The 18,297-nt window shown below is 36.4% G+C and overlaps 1 protein-coding gene across 3 annotated transcripts; it reads right to left on the bottom strand.

The window, feature by feature from the left end:
• Nucleotides 1-1,236: 1,236 nt before the first annotated feature.
• On the bottom strand, nucleotides 1,237-17,175 carry rbm19 (RNA binding motif protein 19). 3 transcript variants are annotated; one of them, XM_051896484.1, is made up of 25 exons: nucleotides 17,007-17,175; nucleotides 16,140-16,322; nucleotides 15,883-16,017; nucleotides 15,629-15,664; nucleotides 15,280-15,535; nucleotides 14,072-14,385; nucleotides 13,923-13,982; nucleotides 13,269-13,347; nucleotides 13,117-13,188; nucleotides 11,467-11,670; nucleotides 11,258-11,388; nucleotides 11,060-11,184; nucleotides 10,874-10,970; nucleotides 10,685-10,795; nucleotides 8,830-9,030; nucleotides 8,551-8,623; nucleotides 7,081-7,238; nucleotides 6,781-6,841; nucleotides 6,544-6,623; nucleotides 6,375-6,430; nucleotides 5,266-5,385; nucleotides 4,939-5,041; nucleotides 4,680-4,800; nucleotides 2,113-2,232; nucleotides 1,237-1,931 (listed from the first exon to the last, which is right to left on the bottom strand). In XM_051896484.1, exons 1-24 carry the CDS (start codon nucleotides 17,040-17,042, stop codon nucleotides 2,150-2,152), a joined length of 2,895 nt encoding a protein of 964 aa, XP_051752444.1. In that variant the 5' UTR covers nucleotides 17,043-17,175; the 3' UTR covers nucleotides 1,237-1,931; nucleotides 2,113-2,149. The 3 variants fall into 3 exon arrangements, with proteins under 3 accessions (XP_051752444.1, XP_051752445.1, XP_051752443.1); XM_051896485.1 differs by having other exon boundaries at nucleotides 1,237-2,232; nucleotides 14,072-14,379; XM_051896483.1 differs by having other exon boundaries at nucleotides 1,237-2,232.
• Nucleotides 17,176-18,297: the final 1,122 nt, after the last annotated feature.

An 18,297-nucleotide genomic window follows, 5' to 3' on the forward strand; every position in this document is an offset into this window, starting at 1 on the left:
TTTGCTCAATCTCGTCATTCCAAACCCATATGACTATTGTGTCTCTTCACACTGGGCAAATAAAGAAACTTAAAAGTTTTCAATAAGACTAGTGCACTATATTCTGTCTTTTCAGGCTTTGTGTGAGGAATAAGCCAAAATGCAAATTATTTGCTGATAAGCTTCTTTTCTTGAAGGGTTAGTTCACCCAGAAATGAAAATTGTCATAATTTATTCACCCTCACCGACTTCATTTTTGGGTGAACCTTTGCTTTAAATCTCATTTGCATTTGTACATGTACAAACCGTAACGTTACGCCAAATCACGATAGGTTGTGATCCAGTAACGTTTGTAAGCTCGATTCCACCTCATAGTAAAAGGTAAAGTTTAAATTTACATTTTGATGTCAGTCGCGAGAAAAGCCACGTTCTGAGTTATGAACTTGTATTAACAATCTCAGACGTTCCTGATACAAAGCTCTATTGTAGTGCTTGAATATAAATCATGACTAATGCTATGAACTACTTTTCCTTATTTGTGAGCCTGGCAGCACCTGGTCACTGTCATTGTATGTAAATGAGAAGGCTCAAAAGTGTGGATAACTAAATTTGTGTTTCAAAGAAATAAAGACTGGGACACACGACTTGCCCAAATACAGTCTAGGAGAGTCAACACCAGTTCCGCAAATCAGAGCAAGTCTACAGATTTTGTGAAGCTGGATTTAAAAAAAAAAATAATAATTTCAAATCTTTAGAATATGATTCCATCCGACCAGAGGATATCGAACATGTTATGAGCTGATTTTTGAACAAATTGTTTTTAGTCGTCATGTGTCTCCCAAGAACAAGGCGCATTTTCCTCGCGTTCAGAACAATTCGAAAGTCAGGGGCTCGTAGCAAAAAGTACCGTGCTATTGTGATAAAAACTGGCAGTAAATCAATGTGTAATCAGTCTTATGTTTGGGATTCAAAATAGACAAAACTACTTTTTTTATGTAACTGACTGAAATAAAAGTTATGACCAGTCCTAACAAAAAAAATATAGATGACCAATATAGAAGACTATGCAGTTTATGCAACGGCCACTGGTAGTGTGTGATCCTCAGTCGTTTACTGTATAGTCTTTAATGATGCCCAGTTTGCATAGGTGACAAGTATATGATGATGTTTAATGCTGTAAAATCTGTTGTGTATTCCAGTCTTTATTAGTCATATGGGTTTGGCCTGGAATAGGGATAAACGTAAATGGTGACAGAATTTTCATTTTTGGGTGAACAAACAAACTCTTTAATAAAACAAACAAATGAACAAGACTATGTCACCATATTACATTACAGCTTAGTTTGAAGCAACATGAACGATGTCATGCAGTTCTCCTGGAATTGTGATGCAGTACACTAGAATGTCCACTACATGGTATGTAAGGCATCTTCTGTGTAGACCAAGACTGTTTGACCTCGACTGTACAAATAGTACATTTTATAAAGTGAGGTTTCTAGTGTGATTACCACCCTAAGATAGGAACATTTCCAGACAAATTATTTATTGTTACATCAATAAACAGTATGATCCCAACAATATGAAAGCACTTGTCATTTCTTGAATTAATCATTGACCAGTGTTCAAATTATGGAGCCACAGACTGGAAAAGACTTAAACAACAGTGCATAAATATACGTACTTAGATTTTACATTATTATGTAATTATTCTTAGTCAAGAACAGACAAATTCTGTCAAAAAATGATGTTAAAAGCAAACTGTCCATTTTTATCTTCTGCTGCTGATATCTTGGTCAATCACTATCGTGATTTTTCAAAGTCACCCGTGTCGCAGCAGAGTTTGAAATGTCTCGGCCCTCTGTGACGATTAAAAACAGCTAAAGCAAACGTGGCCTTTGGGCATCTTTACCAAAAGGACTCCGTCGTCGAGTTCACCTTCAGCCGGAGTTGGTCTGCGGGGAGACGCTGTGTTTAATACATTGACAGCAATAACAGGGATGATGTATGAGCATATAATAAAAAGCTAATTGGGAGCATCTGGGGCCAAAAGGAAGAATTCCTGAAGAGACCGTGAAGCAGCTGTTTAAGACGGAGTCATAATAGAGATAAATGGAGTTCCACTAGATGATTTACTCTCTTATTGATGCTGGAGGTGACTGACGGCTGCTATTCACTCCCCGTCTTCATCCCCGACCTCCATCTGCTCCAAGATTCCCTCTAACACCTCCGCCTTCTTCCGCTTCTTAGGAGCATCTGACAGAGAAGATGAGAGGACAGATTTGTGCACAGATTTGTTTTAATTAAATTAAAGAAAGGAAATGACTAGAATTGCAACCAGTGTTGGGGAAACTACTTCAAATTAGGTGCTTTGGCAAGCTGCAGGTTTCAAGCAGTCAAACTACTGTTTGAAAAAGTATTGAAAAAGTCTGACAATAACAATCAAGCTTTTTGAGGGGGCAAAATCTTTTGAATAAATTATATATAACACTGGTAATTTACAACAAGGTCTCATTTGTGACCCTGGACCACATAACCAATTGAGATTTATACATCATCTGAAAGCTGAATAAGCTTTCCATTGATGTATGGTTTGTTAGAATAGGACAATATTTGGCCGTGATACAACTATTTGAATATCTGGAATCTGAGGGTGCAAAAAAAAAAAAAAAAATAATCAAAATATTGAGAAAATCGCCTTTAAAGTTGTCCAAAGAAAGTCCTTAGCAATGCATATCCAAAGTAAAGTCATCGTGTCACTGCAGCGGCCGTTAGAAGCTCCGGTTCCTATAGAAACAGTCAGACGCGCGCCTCCGAAATGAGATGCGAGACGCACATTTAGGACTGCGCATGTGCATTAGCTTGATCTAGCCTGAAAATTATTTTTTTGTCATGATTTGAGCGTTTAGAAACAAAATTTATGAGACAGTTGTTGTCAGATTTCATTGGTGATTTCAAATATGAAATTTAATCGAAAGCTTGGCAAACAGCTTTGGAGAATTTGATGTTTTCCCATTCAAAGAGATAGGAGCTGCACTTGAATGCCCGAGAGGCGTTTCAAAGATGGCCGCCGAGTGAAATGACTTGTCTTAAAGGGACTTTGGTATAACCTTGAGCGCAGGAGCATTATTCCTTTTGTAGCGAGTCGGCGAGTGTTTGTGAGTATGCTTTTTTTACACCGGGATTGGGGATCTGAATTTTAATCTTTTCATAACTCTGAGAAGAAGCTGCTTAAACAGCATGTTATTGTCTCGATTTACAGTACATTTAGATAAATAAATACGCATGCTGTGGCAGTTTGTGTGGAAATGAGAGGCTGATATGTAAATCAATGATCAAAACAATAAATTTATATATATAAACTGTTGATAATTTATGTTTCATTAACCAACCGATTGCAGATCTGATGACACACTGAAGTGATAGTGAAAGCTGACTGGCCTTAAGCTGATTCATGTAGTCAAAACTTGCCTGGACTACTGGGCATAATAGAAAAAATTTATATACTTTTGCTTTCAGGCTCCCTTCGCTTTTCTGATAGATCACCACTGGGCATACACTGTAGGCCTATACATTTTATACAGGTATACTCTGTTTTCCACGTTCTGCTCAATCTCAATCTCACGCACAGTCGTGTCCGCACAGCTATTAATGGATGGATGAGTTTGACATATGCACGGTACAATTGCTTATTTATACTCTACCAGATGTCAAAGGGAAACACTGAGTCATGTCAATATTCTTCAGTCTTAACATTCACCTAGCGTATGTGCAGTTGTACACACACCGTCAGCGCCAACACCTTCTGATGATGAAAATTGCAGAACGCGGATGACATAAGTATACTTTGGGCTTAAGACAACAAGCTTTCAGGCTCTTATACTGTATGTTTACTCAACTTATTTCTTCCCTTTCTTTTTCTTTCATAGTGTTTCACAGTTATAGATTGCAAATAGTCACTTCTAGATCAACTTTCACCATCACATCAAACATCAATATGAGTATGTCAACCATGCCCATTATTTTTTCTGAGAGTATTCAGCAGTCCTCATCTACTGAATTCTCAGATGAGCTCACCACGGCCCTTGCTGCGAGGCAGAGGTGGGCGATAAATGGAAGTTTCATGCCCCAAATCTGAGGAGCCTGAGTATGGGGACCGCATCTCAGGCCAGTGGGGGGGATATAGTGGAGGCACAAGAAACTTCATGCCCCACATCCCCGGTCTTCAGTGATGCATCTGAGAAGGCTTACAGAAGCTTCCAGTACTCAGGCTCCTCAGATGCAACACTGAAGAACATGGACCAGCGGAGAAGGCGGAGAAAGAAAAAGCCACAGGTAGCACCACAGGGAACACCTGTGGCTGCTCCAAAGGTACTTGCAGGCTACCCACATAGAGCACCAAAGCCAGCCAAGTCCAAACAGGATGCAATTGTACCAGAGTACTTCGGTCATTGTCGTTATGGTTACTGGTAAGAGAATACGGGTTTGACTCCCGTTGTACGTTCGTACAGACGGTATTCGAGATGCTACTGTAAGTTGCTGTTTGAACGGGACTTTCAAGACTCACACTTGTAATTAAATGCGGTTGTCTCTCCCAAAAACTGACAGTGTGAACGTAGCCTATTAGTAGGTTATTCATCAAACCTGCTTGCAACAGTCTATGCTAAATAACTGTTACTCTGTGTATAAAGCAGAAATTTTACCATGAAAGTGCTGTGCAGTTTTTCGTCGCAGGTCGTCCACAGTCTCCTCTGCGTCTGCCCACTCCAACACCAGCCTCCTGCCGTACAGATGGGTACTGTGGCACAGTGCCGTGAACGCTTTCTGTGAGAGACCAGCACAAAATCAAAGCTTAAGATGTACTGGACACACTGAACAGGATCAATGTTGATTAGTTGTTTTACAGGAGACTGTCTGACTGAAAAGCAAGAGACAGAAAGAAACAGAGACAGATGCACCAACCTTGGCATCCTGTTTAGTGAGGAAGTCAATGAAGCCAAAACCACGGTGGGCTCCACCGATCCCTTTCTTTGGCAGGCGGACTGTCTTCAGCTCTCCAAACGTACTGACAAAAAGAAACAACACTTGCACTTTAGATCAGATCTCACATGACTATTTTACAAAAATTACAAGGGTACCAAGTCCAAAACCACGATACTACCATAGTCATTTTTGTTAGTGAAAAATACTTAACAATGATTTCCAAAGTCAACAGTTTGGCCTGTTTTGTTCTATAACATACACATGAAAAGCAATACAAATATCTGTTAAATGTGAAACCAAGCTTACCAGAAGAGTTCTCGCAGTTCTTTCACCGTGGCCTGGAAGGGGATGTTTCGCACCAGGATCTTAGAAGTCGTCTGTTTCCTGGCGGTTTGCTTTTTCCTCTTGGGTTCCGCCACACCTGACCTGCACAAACAACAGAAAGAAAATGGTTTTCACTTATACATGTGATTATTATGCCTGTCATTGACATTATTGGTCAAAAGGACTAAGAAAGCACATACGAAATAAATTAAAAGCAATGACGTGTTACAATAAGTAATCTAAAAATAACTTAAAACACTGATGGTATATAATCTTTTGTTTACCATTATTACCCTAATTTAACATCAATCAGCATCACTTCAACAAATGCACACTGACTGGATATTTCCATTTATATTAAATACTTAAAAAATACTGGTGAATAGTGTATATGCACATTCTATATATAAAAAAAAAAAAATCAGTTAATCCTATGAACCTTTACCAAGTTTCCCATCACTTTCATTAGTGATTTCAAAATACTGTTTTTTTTGGTGCAGTATTTAAAGAAAAGAATATAAACAGATAATTTAATACATTTTTGGAAATAAAGCAGAAATTGTTTGATTCATGTGTGTTAAGTGAAAGTTCAGATTTCTGTCTCATAATGCTAAAACGATTCTTTGCAGAAAATTAGTATTACATGTAAGGACAAATATCAGACAAAAAAATTAGCCCAAAACCAGACAGATAAGTGAATGTTCTTAAGTATTTTGCTTTAATGTACAGCTTCAACACCATCAGTTCCATCTCCATCAATTAGGCCTCTGCTGCTTAAACATCAGCACCAAAGCAAAAGTAATTATATCTTACCTATTTTTTATTTTCTTATCATATTTTCATGTTTTAGGTTATAAAATGTAAATTTGCAGTCTGAATTGTCAAGTGTGACAAGTGTGAAGTCTGATTCATGTGCAAATGACTCTTATTAGCTGATTCTTGAATCATTCAAAAAAACTGATGAACTCTTCACTGAATGAACTAAATTCATAATCAGAAGGCTTGGTGAACCCTAAGAGAGCGTGGGGTTTGTGAAACCCTGACTTACACAGTACATGAAGAATTAGGACACACAAGATGCCTCGACTTACTTGACTTCTCTTTCTGATATTTTCAGCTCAAGCTGGTGCTCATCAACTGTGCAGTGCTGCAAAAGATGTTATGAAAAAAAGATGCCTGAATTTATTTCATCACATGAATATTTCTGCATAATAAGACTACATAAATACAGCAATGAAGGAGCAGCAGATGGTCATTTACCTGCAGCTTTCTCATGGCTTTCTGTGCTGCCTTTGGAGTTTTGTACTGCACAAAGCCATAACCCATTGATAACATTTTACCTGAGAGAGAGAGAGAGAGAAACAAAGAGATCAAGGTGAGATTCACATAGAGAGGAAACAAGATGGAGAAATGACAAAAGAGAAAGAGAGAGAGAAACGCACTAACAAATATACAGATGAATATCAATGGTAAAGATGCATGTCTGTGAAAACAAACCTGTTTTATCTCTCTTCTTTGATATTGTGCAGCTTTTCACCACACCACATTTAGAAAATGTCTGTCAAGAGAACACAATGAAACCCATATGGTGAGAAACGGCCCGTGTTTACACCTGTTATTAACAACATCCGTTTGGGGTGATCCGATCACACAACACATGTTGCTGCTTACACCTGCTAATAACATACATCTCAAATGAGTCTCCTGTGACCAGAACAAGAAACCTTCTCAGGTTTCCACTACAAATCCCTAAACCACAATATCTGCACAGTTTGCTGCTTGTGCCCTTGAGCTCACCTCATGTAATGTTTCCTCTGAAGTGTTAAAGTTGAGGTTCTTAATGAAGAGAGTTGAGCCAGGCAAAGGCTGCTCTTCCTCCTCCTCCTCATCCTCTTCCTCCTCTTCCTTTTTGGCCAAGTCATTGTTCTCAGCAGATGCGTCTTTGGATCGAGGCTCTGAACGGAGCAAAGAAAGATGGACATTTAGCAGTTTCTAGATACAGGACTGACAAAACATTGATTTGGACGTCCTGAAGGAAATACTTCAGTATTGTAATATTTTAGTAACATTTTACAATAAGGTTCAATTTGTTAACATTAGTTAATGTATCATGAACAACATCCAACAACAATTTTATAAAGTTAATCTAGGTTAATGTTAATTTATTAACTACCATTCATGACTTTTGGGGGCTGTATTTATTTTATTTTTTTTAAGAAATTACTTTCATTCAGCAAGGATGCATAAAATGTAGCAAAAGTGATAGTCAAGACATAATTTCACAAATGGTTTCTATAATCAAATAAATGCTACAAACGAACTTTCTATACATCAAAGAATCCTGAAAAAAAATCCATTAAAATTTAGATAGCTCAACTGTTTTCAACATTGATAATAATAAGAAATGTTTCTTGAGCAGCAAATCAGCATATTAGAATGATTCTAAAGGATCATGTGACACTGAAGACTGGAGTAATGATGCTGAAAATTCAGCTTTGCCAACACAGGAATACATGACATTTTCAATTATTTATTCAAATACTGAAAACAATTATTTTAATTTAATCTTAACAGTTATTTTTATTTTTTAATGTATTTTAAGAAAATCTTACCGACCCCAAATTTCTGAACGGTAGTGAAAATAATTTACAATTTAATATACTTCTTAAAGTTTATTTAACTTTCATAAGTTCATAAGTAAAATTCTTATGTATATGAAGAAATGTAATTAACATGAACAAAGACTAATAAATGCTGTAAACTATTTGATAATTGTTAGTTTATGATATCTAATGCATTAACTATTTTATTGTAAAGTGTTAGTGCAAATTATAATAGTTTTCATTTTAACAATAAATTATGACAGAATTTAAATTTTCAGGCAAACTATTCTCACACATGAACTTATGAAATTAATAAATACATTTCTAAAATGTATTTAAAGTTTAAAACATTTTTAAAAAATTAATACTACTGGTAACTAAAATATTATCACATTAGTCAAAATATTTACAAATATGCCAAAGGAAGGGCTTATTCGACAGTGTTCAACTATGCTTGAAATGTACAGAGTTTTCCAAGGAATTCTGACACATATTTGGAATTTAGATGATTGGAATTCTCTGCAGATTCCGTGCAGGCCTGATTATGAGTCATTCTCATGTTGTCATTTCAATAAATGTCTCGGTTATGAACATGTGAGTGTTTAGGCATACATATATGTGGTTTAATCACCAACAGACTGATATGTCAGTATTAAAGGATTACCTGGTTTAGGTGTTGGGGGAGTTGTAAAGACCGCTACAGGAGCCCACTCCAGATACAAAGGAACATGCTGGAACTGAAGAGATAGACAGTATGACATCATACCATGTTACTAATTCAAGCTTAACTAGCCAAAACTAACCAAAGGTACAAATGATTATAAATATTATTACATATAAATATTATTACAAATAAATATTACATAACACATTTTAAAAAAGCATACAAGTACTTTTTTTTGCAGTGAAAACAGTAGCTCAAATGCCCATCACACACACTGACCTTGGTGTATGCAAGTTTCATGAAGGCTCGTTTGGCTTCTGTGGGCTCCAGGAACTCCACTATAGCAGTGAGGCCAGACGGGGGCAGCAGAACTCTTCCCAGAGATCCATGGGGTGAGAACAGAGCCTCAAGCTCTCCAACCTGCACTCCTGAGGGCAAGTTCTTCACCAGGAGCACAGAGTTACTGCGCTGAGCTGATGCCTAAATAGATGGCAATCACAGACACGCATAAACATAACCATGATTTATGCAGAAACAAACATAAATATGGATTCGGTCATTAGTTGTGTCACATTAAGATTTCTGGGGAATTCTGTCACAGAATCAGAATTAGGACGATTGGAATTCTTTGCAGATTCCAAGTAGGCCTAATTATGAATCATTCTCACATTCTTATTTCAATAGATGGCTTAGTCATGGCAATGTGTTTTGTGTTTTAAATATGAATGCATAATATATCAGTAACATCAGCAATTAGGTGATATTAAGCTTGTTTATTAATATTAATATTTCATTTATTAAAATCAATATTTTTACATTTAGATTAACTTCACCTAAATACTTCTAAATCTAATGGTAGAATTTAAAACTTCAAATTTTTAAGTGTTTTATTTTTCAGTTATTTACATAAGACATAGTAGTATTTTACAGAATTTTAATACTGGTGCATCCTTAATTTTAAATTAAGCAAAGATATATCCTTTATTGAAAATTATAAATTGTGGGTTTAAAAGCTGATTTTTCTTCATATTGAAGTACACTACCATTCAAAATTTTGGGGTTGGCAAAATCTTTTAACGTTTTTTGAAAAAAGTCTCATATCCTCACCAAAGCTGCATTTGTTTGATCAAAAATACAGTAAACAGTAATATAATGGAATATTATTATTATAATTCAATATAACTTAGTTTTCTATATTTTAATATGTTAAAATGTCATTTTTGGTGGCAAATTTTCAGCATCATTAATCCAGAACAAATACACAATCGGCAACTGGTTTTTAGTTTTATTTAGGCTGATCTCTGTTCCAGACTTGCACACAAACTGCACTGCAATCATTTCCCCAAATATCATCGAAATCTGTAAACAGGACGTTAACAGAGGCCAGAGACGGGACATGATGAAAACGGACATAAAAAAAGAGAACACAGACACACCGGCAGAGAAAATACTGTACCAGACACAGCAAGCTCGCTGTTCGCGATGCTTGAAATACCAGAAGAAAAATATAAATATTGAATTGGGGTTGGGGTTTATGAGTGTATCTCTGAAGGGAACTGACTGTCTTCAAAAACGCTTCGATTGCATTTTCTTTCCCTCTTACCTCCATATAAAGGAGTGTTTATAAGTGCAGCGCTGCATTGTGAACAGCGGTACCTAAAGAAACCGCTGCTGTTCCATAAGCGCCACCTACTGTCAGAGAGTGAATTTGCATTTTCATTCAGTCCATCTTTGTTTTACGCAGGTATGTTTTTATGTAGCATATTTTCACTAATCTAATGCCAGACCATTCTGTTTTTGCTTTAAATCTTGAAATTATACCATCTAATTAAAATCAAATTAGAATTAAGAGCACTGTGTGTAGCATCTTTGTTTGGATCATGATTAAATTGAGTAGTTTCCTCTAATTTCAAATGGCAAACGGTATCGGAATTGGCCAATTTGCTTGTAGAAAAATCGACCATGAAAAATCACTAATTATAAATGTCTTTACTGTCAGTTTTGATCAATTTAAGTCTTTGCGTAATAAAAGCATTCATTTCTTTCAAAAACGAAATCTCCCTGACTCCAAACTTTTGAACGGTAGTGTATGGCTTATTAACTATACATGGTGGGAGTAAAGCACACACTATACCTGACTGAATGAGTCCAGTGACACTCCATTGTCCAGGAGAAACTGTCTGGTCTCTTGTACAATCTGTGTCTCGCCGAGGGCCATCCTCACAGCCAGACTGCCGCTAGATTCCTGCATACATACACAAATCCAGTGTTACCTATGTTAATCCTTAAAAAAAAAGACAATTTATAGTTCCCAAATACTCACGTGATCTAACACTTTGCTCTTGGTTGTGTTGTATTTCTGAGCGATAGCATCGGCCACTGCGCTCGTGCCCAAGAACAGCGTATTCCAGTTATGAGAGCTGTGTAAAGAACACAACAAAAACAGTGAACACAACTGGAAATTATCTGGTAGAGGTTTTCAGCTCCAGATGGTTTATCTAATTCTGACCTGCTGCTGGCTGCTTTGTCTTTGGCATCTTTCTTTCTCTTATATGAGGAGCTGCCTGGAGCATTTGGCCCTTGATCGGGATTTTCCTTCTTCAGCCTTGAAGCCATAATATGCAGAACCCGCCCCTAGAGGGTCCAAACAGTTGTAAGAAAGCAAATAAAACTACACAGACAGAAATGAGATGAAAGTTCCCAGTACCTGGAATACATGGCCATCCAGTTCAGCCAGGGCTGAGACTGCGTTCTCTGGAATCATGTATGTCACAAAGGCAAAACCCTTGGGCTTCTTAGTCAGACTGTCTATAGGGAAATGCATCTCAGAAAGAGGACCTGATGGAGACACAAGAAAAATAAATGGTTTTTAAACCTAAATCAAGAAATGATGTTTAGCACATCTCCTACACTCACCATGCTTGATGAAGACTTCTTTCAGATCTTCTTCAGTGCATGTGTAGGGCAGGTTCCTGACGAAGAGTCTTCCCGATTCCGCCACGTCTTCCTCTTCCTCGTCGTCCCTCAGCTCACTCACAAAATTTCTTTCCTTCTTGCTTTCCTTCACAGACTTTCTATTTTTAAAGTTGTTGGCTCTGAACACTTCAATATAGCGCCCCCCTGTGGGTTTACACAGTTAACACAAAAATGCACACATCTGTTTTGAGCCACTAACAAATGTCATTTTAAATCAGATACATATTCGATATCTGGAGATCTGACCTACATCTAAACACGTATATCTGATTTCCCTTGGAATTCCAAGAGACCACAAAGCGAGGGTGACACGTTTGCCAACAAAGATGTGCCCGCATTACAACTCATAAACTTTATATATATAGGTAAGAAACTGCACACACACAGAAACATTTAGGAGCATAGAAACTTGTTTTTTAATCTCTGCCCCGTGAATTTTATAAATAAAACAGCTTCGATATTGAAAGCTTAGGACTGCACATGCGCATAGGCTTGTCTAGCCTGAAAAATAAGATTTTTTAACGCTATTTGAGCATAAGAAACAACATTTATAAGACAGTTTATGTCAGATTTTGTTGCTGATTTGAAATATGTTATTTAATTGTGAGTTCGCCAAACAGTTTTTGAGATTTCAGGATTCCCCCATTAAAATAGATAGGACTTGGTCTTGGAAGCCCAAAATAGCTGCGCGGAGGCGTTGCAAATATGGCTGCCAAGTGAACAGACTTTCCTTGAAAGAGACTTTGACTGTAGATAAAACAAACTGCAATGTTATTTTCCGGTCTATATCCATTCATCCATGACAGCTTTTAACTTATCCATGCTGGCAAGTACTCATGGTACCACCTGACGTGAATTGCATAAATAATTTTAATAGTAGGGCCATTCAAAACCATTTAAATATTCAACCATGTCACATAGTAAAGCGGTCTGCTATGCGGTTGACGCAGTGCAGCGCTTCCATGCTTACGTCCGAACGCCGGCTCAGTATTGGCCGACGCTGTTCACATGAGCAGCACAAAGCATGCGTGTGAAGCTGACGCAGGAGCCGGCCAATACTGATCCAGCGTTCTGACGTAAACACGGAAGCGCTGAACTGCGTTTACCTCGTCAACTGCATAGCAGATTGACAGGGTAAAGAAGAAATTGTTGAATAAAGTCATTATTTTTGTTTTGTTTTCGCACACAAAAAGTATTCTCGTCGCTCCATTACATTAAGTTTGAACCACTGTAGTCACGTTGACTAATTTAACGATGTCTTTACTACTTTTCTGGACCTTGAATGATGGTAATTACATTGCTTTCTATGGATGATAAAAAAAAATAAAAAAAAACCTCTTGGATTTCATCAAAAATATCTTAATTTGTGTTCCGAAGATGAAAAAGGTCTTACAGGTTTGGAACGACATGAGGGTGAGTGATTAATGACAGAAATTTCATTTTTGTTTGAACTAACAATTTAAGCCTTGCAGCATAGATGCAGCCTTGCAGTACTTGTTTATGAATTGGTTGTGCTCCCAAAACAAAACACACAACCCAAGGATCTTTTCACAGTTGTGTACTTGTCAAAGAGAGTGAAAAATTGCTCACCCATGTAGTCTCTGTTCAGGCGCAGGGCCCTCTCGACCTCTGCATCCGATCGCAGGTCCACATACACATAACCTTATCGCAGGAAATTCAACATCAATCAAAGAATGACATCTTCAAACCATCAACAGACAGTAAACAACAGAAGCTCTTACCTGAGTTGCGTCCGTCACTATTTTTCCCAAATCGAATGGCAACAGGTTTCAAAGGCATCATAAATTCTCTGACTTGTTGCTACAGTGAAGTGGTAAATCAAACAGAGAGGACAAAAATCAGACAAAAATTACTGCTGTCAGGTCCAAAAAGATAAATTAAAAGCTAGATGTCTTGATTTGTGTTATTTATGTGACAACAGTGTTCTGTATTAATAATTAAATGTATTAATAACAATAAACTTAAAAAATACACAATTCTTCTCCCAATTAGATATTAGAGAAGGGTTTATTTGCTTTATAAAAACAAGTAGGGGTGTACCAATATTGCAAATAACTGACAAATGGCAGATATTATAAATGTTTTTTAAAGAAAGAAAGAAAATTGGGTTTTAGGCATCAGAAATTTATACTATACAGTATGAAAGGTGGATTAAACTAGTTTGGAACTGTTTAAATTTAGAAAAATAAATCCTTGTGGGAATAAAGGAGGGACTTGGTAAAACAGACCTTGATAAACTCAAGAAAGAAGAACAATAAAACTGTTATAAAAAATGTATTAGGATGATTAGTTAGGTGTTATTCACTGTAACATTGACAGAAGATGTTGTACAAAAACAAATGACATTCAATATCGTCCAATAATCAATATCTCACCTCTTTGACGTTGAATGGAGCACCTCGTAGCTTGACTGTGAACTCTGTGCTCGGCTCCATCTATAATGGTGTATGAACAGCACAAACAAATGAGCATCTAATAGCCAACTATTCCATATTGAACCACATGATTGTTTTATCACACTGACCATGTTCTGGGCTGCTGGTTTTGTGCTGTTCTGGCTGCTTGTCTTATCAATACTCTCATATGCAGTGTCTGTGTGCTGGACCGTGGACTCTTCCTCATCATCTTCTTTCTCCTCATCCTCATTCTCATCCTCATCCTCATCCTTATCCTCATCCTCATCCTCATTCTCATTCTCATTCTCATCATCGGCAGCATTGGCACTGTGACCACCTTTTTCCATCTCTTTCTTATCCACCATGTCTGAGTTCTCCACAATTTTGGAGCGAAGATAGTCCATATCAGACAGATCTTTCTTCAAGGCTTTCTTATCTGTTTCTAGTGAGAAAACACATTTGGAGAGCATGTGGAGGGAGGGGGGAAAAGATTGGTGATTGGTGCTTGAAGAAAAGATTGGTGACACTTTACTTAAAGGGTTAGTTCACCCAAAAATGAAAATTCTGTCATTAATTATACACCCTCATGTCTTTCCAAACCCTTAAGACTTGTGTTCATCTTCGGAACACAAATGAAGATATTTTGATGAAATCTGAGAGCTTTCTGTCCCTCCATTGAGAGCTATGCAACTTTTACCACAACTGATGTGTGAGTTGATGAATGTTTATATATGAATAAAAGCCTAAATTCAATCAGTTTATAATATAAAGTGAAAATTGGGACTAAATCACTCAATTCATATGGATTAGTTTTACGATCTCTTTATGATTTTTTGAAGCGTCAAAGTTCAATTGCATAGTTGTCAATGGAGGGACAGAAAGCTCTTCATTTGTGTTCTGAAGATGAACGAAAGTCTTATGAGTTTTGAACGACATGAGAGTGAGTAATTAATGACAGAATTTTCATTTTTGGGTGAACTAACCCTTTAAAGCTTTTATGCATTATAAAGTTATTCATAATGTACACTATAACGCATTATCTTTTCATTAGTAATTGTAACCAAATTTAAAATGCATTATAATATTTGCAGATTCCTTGTTACATTTGAAATGGGTTGTTTGTCATGTGTTTTAATGCATTACACTTTCTAAAGGGGTGTTCAATAAATTAATTATAATGATAAAGATAAGTATAATAATGCATTATAACTGTGGTTACAATTATACAAGAGACCATACAATGCATTATAAGGTGCATTACAAACTTTTATAATGCTTTATATACACATATATATACACATATATATATATATTCAGCACAAAGTTCACTTCTCACCTTGTTTGTCTTCTTCATCAGCAGCATCCTCATCATCAGCAGCATCCTCATCTTCACTCAGTTGCTCTGATTCATCAGAGTCAAAGTTCAGGTAATCATCACTAACAGCCGCTTTCTTCTGCTTCTTCTCCTTCTTCTCCTTCTCTTTTTCAGCTCCAAAAGAAGCCGCTTCCACAGTGTCATTGGCCCATGTGGGCACCTGTGTGCGCTTCTGGTGCACAGACAGGAACTCCTGGAAGCTCTTGTCTTTTTCAAGCTAAGGATTAGAAATGACATTTTATAGAATGTCTGCATTTTTAATGGAGTATGCTTTGTGTAATATGATAGACTTCGGCAGTAGCAAACTTACGTCTCCAAGAAGAAGACTCAAAGGCTTCTTCTGCTTCTGTGGAGATAGAGTGACAGAATAAATTCAATAAATTTGTATTGCACTTTTCACACTACACATTGTTCTAAAGCAGTTTAGAGAAAATAGACAAATAAAAAAGGAAAAGAAAAATCAATGAGACATCTCAATAAAACTGCAAACAAAAAAGTGAGTGGGTCATAAATAGCACATTTTCCTCAGCGCAGACACTGAAAAAGTGACAAAAAATAATTTACCAATGAATTTTCCTCGTTTTCTAGTTGTTCACATGATTTTGGCTCTTCTGTAACTTTGTTTGATGATGGTTGGCGTGTGTGTTTGCTCCATGGTCTGGCTTTGTTTGGGTCTCCAAAATCTGTGCAGAATTCCACCTTATTCAGGCAGATGATGAATAAGATAAGAATTACAAGATATAATGTTCAAATAAACTATTTTTATTACCATTTTAAAAAAGTCCAAATCTTTTGGACTCCTCCATGATTTTGTCACTTACAGTAACTCTAGATGTGTCCACAAAGGTCTTGTTGAAATGTTTCAGAGCTTTCTCTGCATCCTCTTCAGTCTTGAAACCTACGAATCCAAATTTGCGGAATTTGCCATCTTTGGTGAATTTCAACGTACAATCTGTAAGCGTCCCAAAATCCGCAAACATCTTACGGAAGCGATCTTCCTTCATCTGTGGATACAGAATAAATCAAATTTCAACAGTTGTCACAAACAGTTACACTGATTCCATCAAAATGTAATACCATGGTACTTTCCCACATGAAAAAAATACTATAGTAATTTATAGTAAATATTATAGTGTTTTTGAACCATACTATAGTAAAGTACTTTAATTTGTTGTGGTAATTCTATAGTTGTTATGGTAATATAACAACTATAGTAATATAAACAAATTACTTTGTACTAAGTTTTCTACAACTATAGGGTATATTGTACTACAATGAATACACTACAGTTTACTGTAGTAAAAACTAAAGTATACTACAGTTTTTATCTCTGCTGATTAGTTCACTATAGTTAATATTACAGTATGCTGTAGCATTCATTAACAAAGTGTTGTAAATACTATAATATATACAGTATACTACAATTTACTATATTTTACTATAGTAAATACTATAGTATTTTGTCATGTGGGTTAATATAAACATCATAGTATTCAAACAGTGCTCCAAAAGCCTCTGGGCAGTACCATGAAAACTCCATGACACTAAATTCAAACAAAAACATAGTTGGGACGTTTTGTTAGTGAATACAGTAAAGAAACGTGCTTAAAACTTCGTTAAATCTTCGTAGGCGCATGCATCTTTGACAGCGAACTTGCATCAGCTCTAATATCATTAGAAATACTCACCCCATTTGGGAGATTCTTGACTATTAACCTTGACATTTTTCCGATCCCGGTGTGAGTTTATGTGGTAAAATAACAATATAGTGTGTTATCAACAATAAAGCATGATGCTCTTCAGTAAGTCGCCATCTTTACTGCATGACGTAAAGCGCGTCACCAAGGGTCTTAATTATGACTCCCTCTTCTGGACATGAGTGGAATAGTATGCACTAATCCTTTCCTTTACGTAAAGGGATAGTTCACCTAAAAAGGTGAACTGTCATGATTTACTCACCCAAGTTGTTCCATAACTGTACGAATGTCTTTCTTCTGCTGAACACAAAAGAAGATATTTTGAAGAATGCCAGTAACCAAACAGTTGATGAGCCCTATTGACTACCATAGAATGGAAAAAAAAATAAAAAATAGTATGAAAGTCAACTGTTTGGTTTCCCATATTCTTCAAAATATCTTCTTTTGTGTTCAGCAGAAGGAAGAAACTCATACAGGTTTAGAACAATTCGAGGGTGAGTAGGCTAAATGACAGAATTTTCATTTTTGGGTGAACTATCCCTTTAAATAAATAAGACTTTGGCATATTAAAATATACATAAAACTATGTATTTGTATTGTAACTTAAACCTTTGAAATATGTAAATTAGGCACTATCTTTTAAACATGCACAAATTTGCTTATTATAAGTAAGGCAGTTACAGGCAATGCCATTTAAAAAAAAAATTTAAATAATATCTAAAGTTAAAGTCAATGAGAAGTCTGTATCTATTAACAAACATGACATGTGTCTTTTTTTTTCTCATAATTGACAAAGATTATATAAAATGTTAAAATGCAGTTCTGTTGACTATTATCTCGGATATAATTATAGCTAAATATTATGTAACTCCTGTCTATAATTATGCCTGTAATTAATTTGTATATTGTGAAGTCATAATCTGTACAGTCAGACTAAGGTATGTGTAGATAAAAGATCCTGACCGACACCAGACAAGCTTCAACCTTGTTCACCAGGTCAACTCCCACACTGCACAATTAAGAGCTTCTTTTCTGTCTGCTTCTCTACTAGACACACCCTAGACCACAGTCAGCATACATTCATCTTGCATTTTGATTCTACCACTATAGTATCTCTTGATCTACAAAGGTAGCGAATTCATGATTATTATGACTCACTACTCTTCACTGAATGACTGAAGTGAGTCAAGTCTATTAGAGACACTTTGTCTGCTCTCCAGTGAATGGCTTTCCAAACTACATTTGTCTAAAGGCTTAGAGCCAACTAACCAATCTAAAGTGA

This window comes from Ctenopharyngodon idella, chromosome 6, assembly GCF_019924925.1.
Source record: "Ctenopharyngodon idella isolate HZGC_01 chromosome 6, HZGC01, whole genome shotgun sequence".
Lineage (NCBI taxonomy): Eukaryota > Metazoa > Chordata > Actinopteri > Cypriniformes > Xenocyprididae > Ctenopharyngodon > Ctenopharyngodon idella.

What these genes read in the sequence shown, in the direction of transcription:
- rbm19 (XM_051896484.1), bottom strand. Translation starts at nt 17,042, where the DNA reads ATGTCAAGGTTAATAGTCAAGAATCTCCCAAATGGG. An exon ending in TCAAGAATCTCCCAAATGGG is followed by an intron (nt 16,323 to 17,006) that starts GTGAGTATTTCT and finishes CTGTATCCACAG; the next exon opens with ATGAAGGAAGATCGCTTCCG. An exon ending in AGAAGTCTTCATCAAGCATG is followed by an intron (nt 11,389 to 11,466) that starts GTGAGTGTAGGA and finishes TGTCTCCATCAG; the next exon opens with GTCCTCTTTCTGAGATGCAT.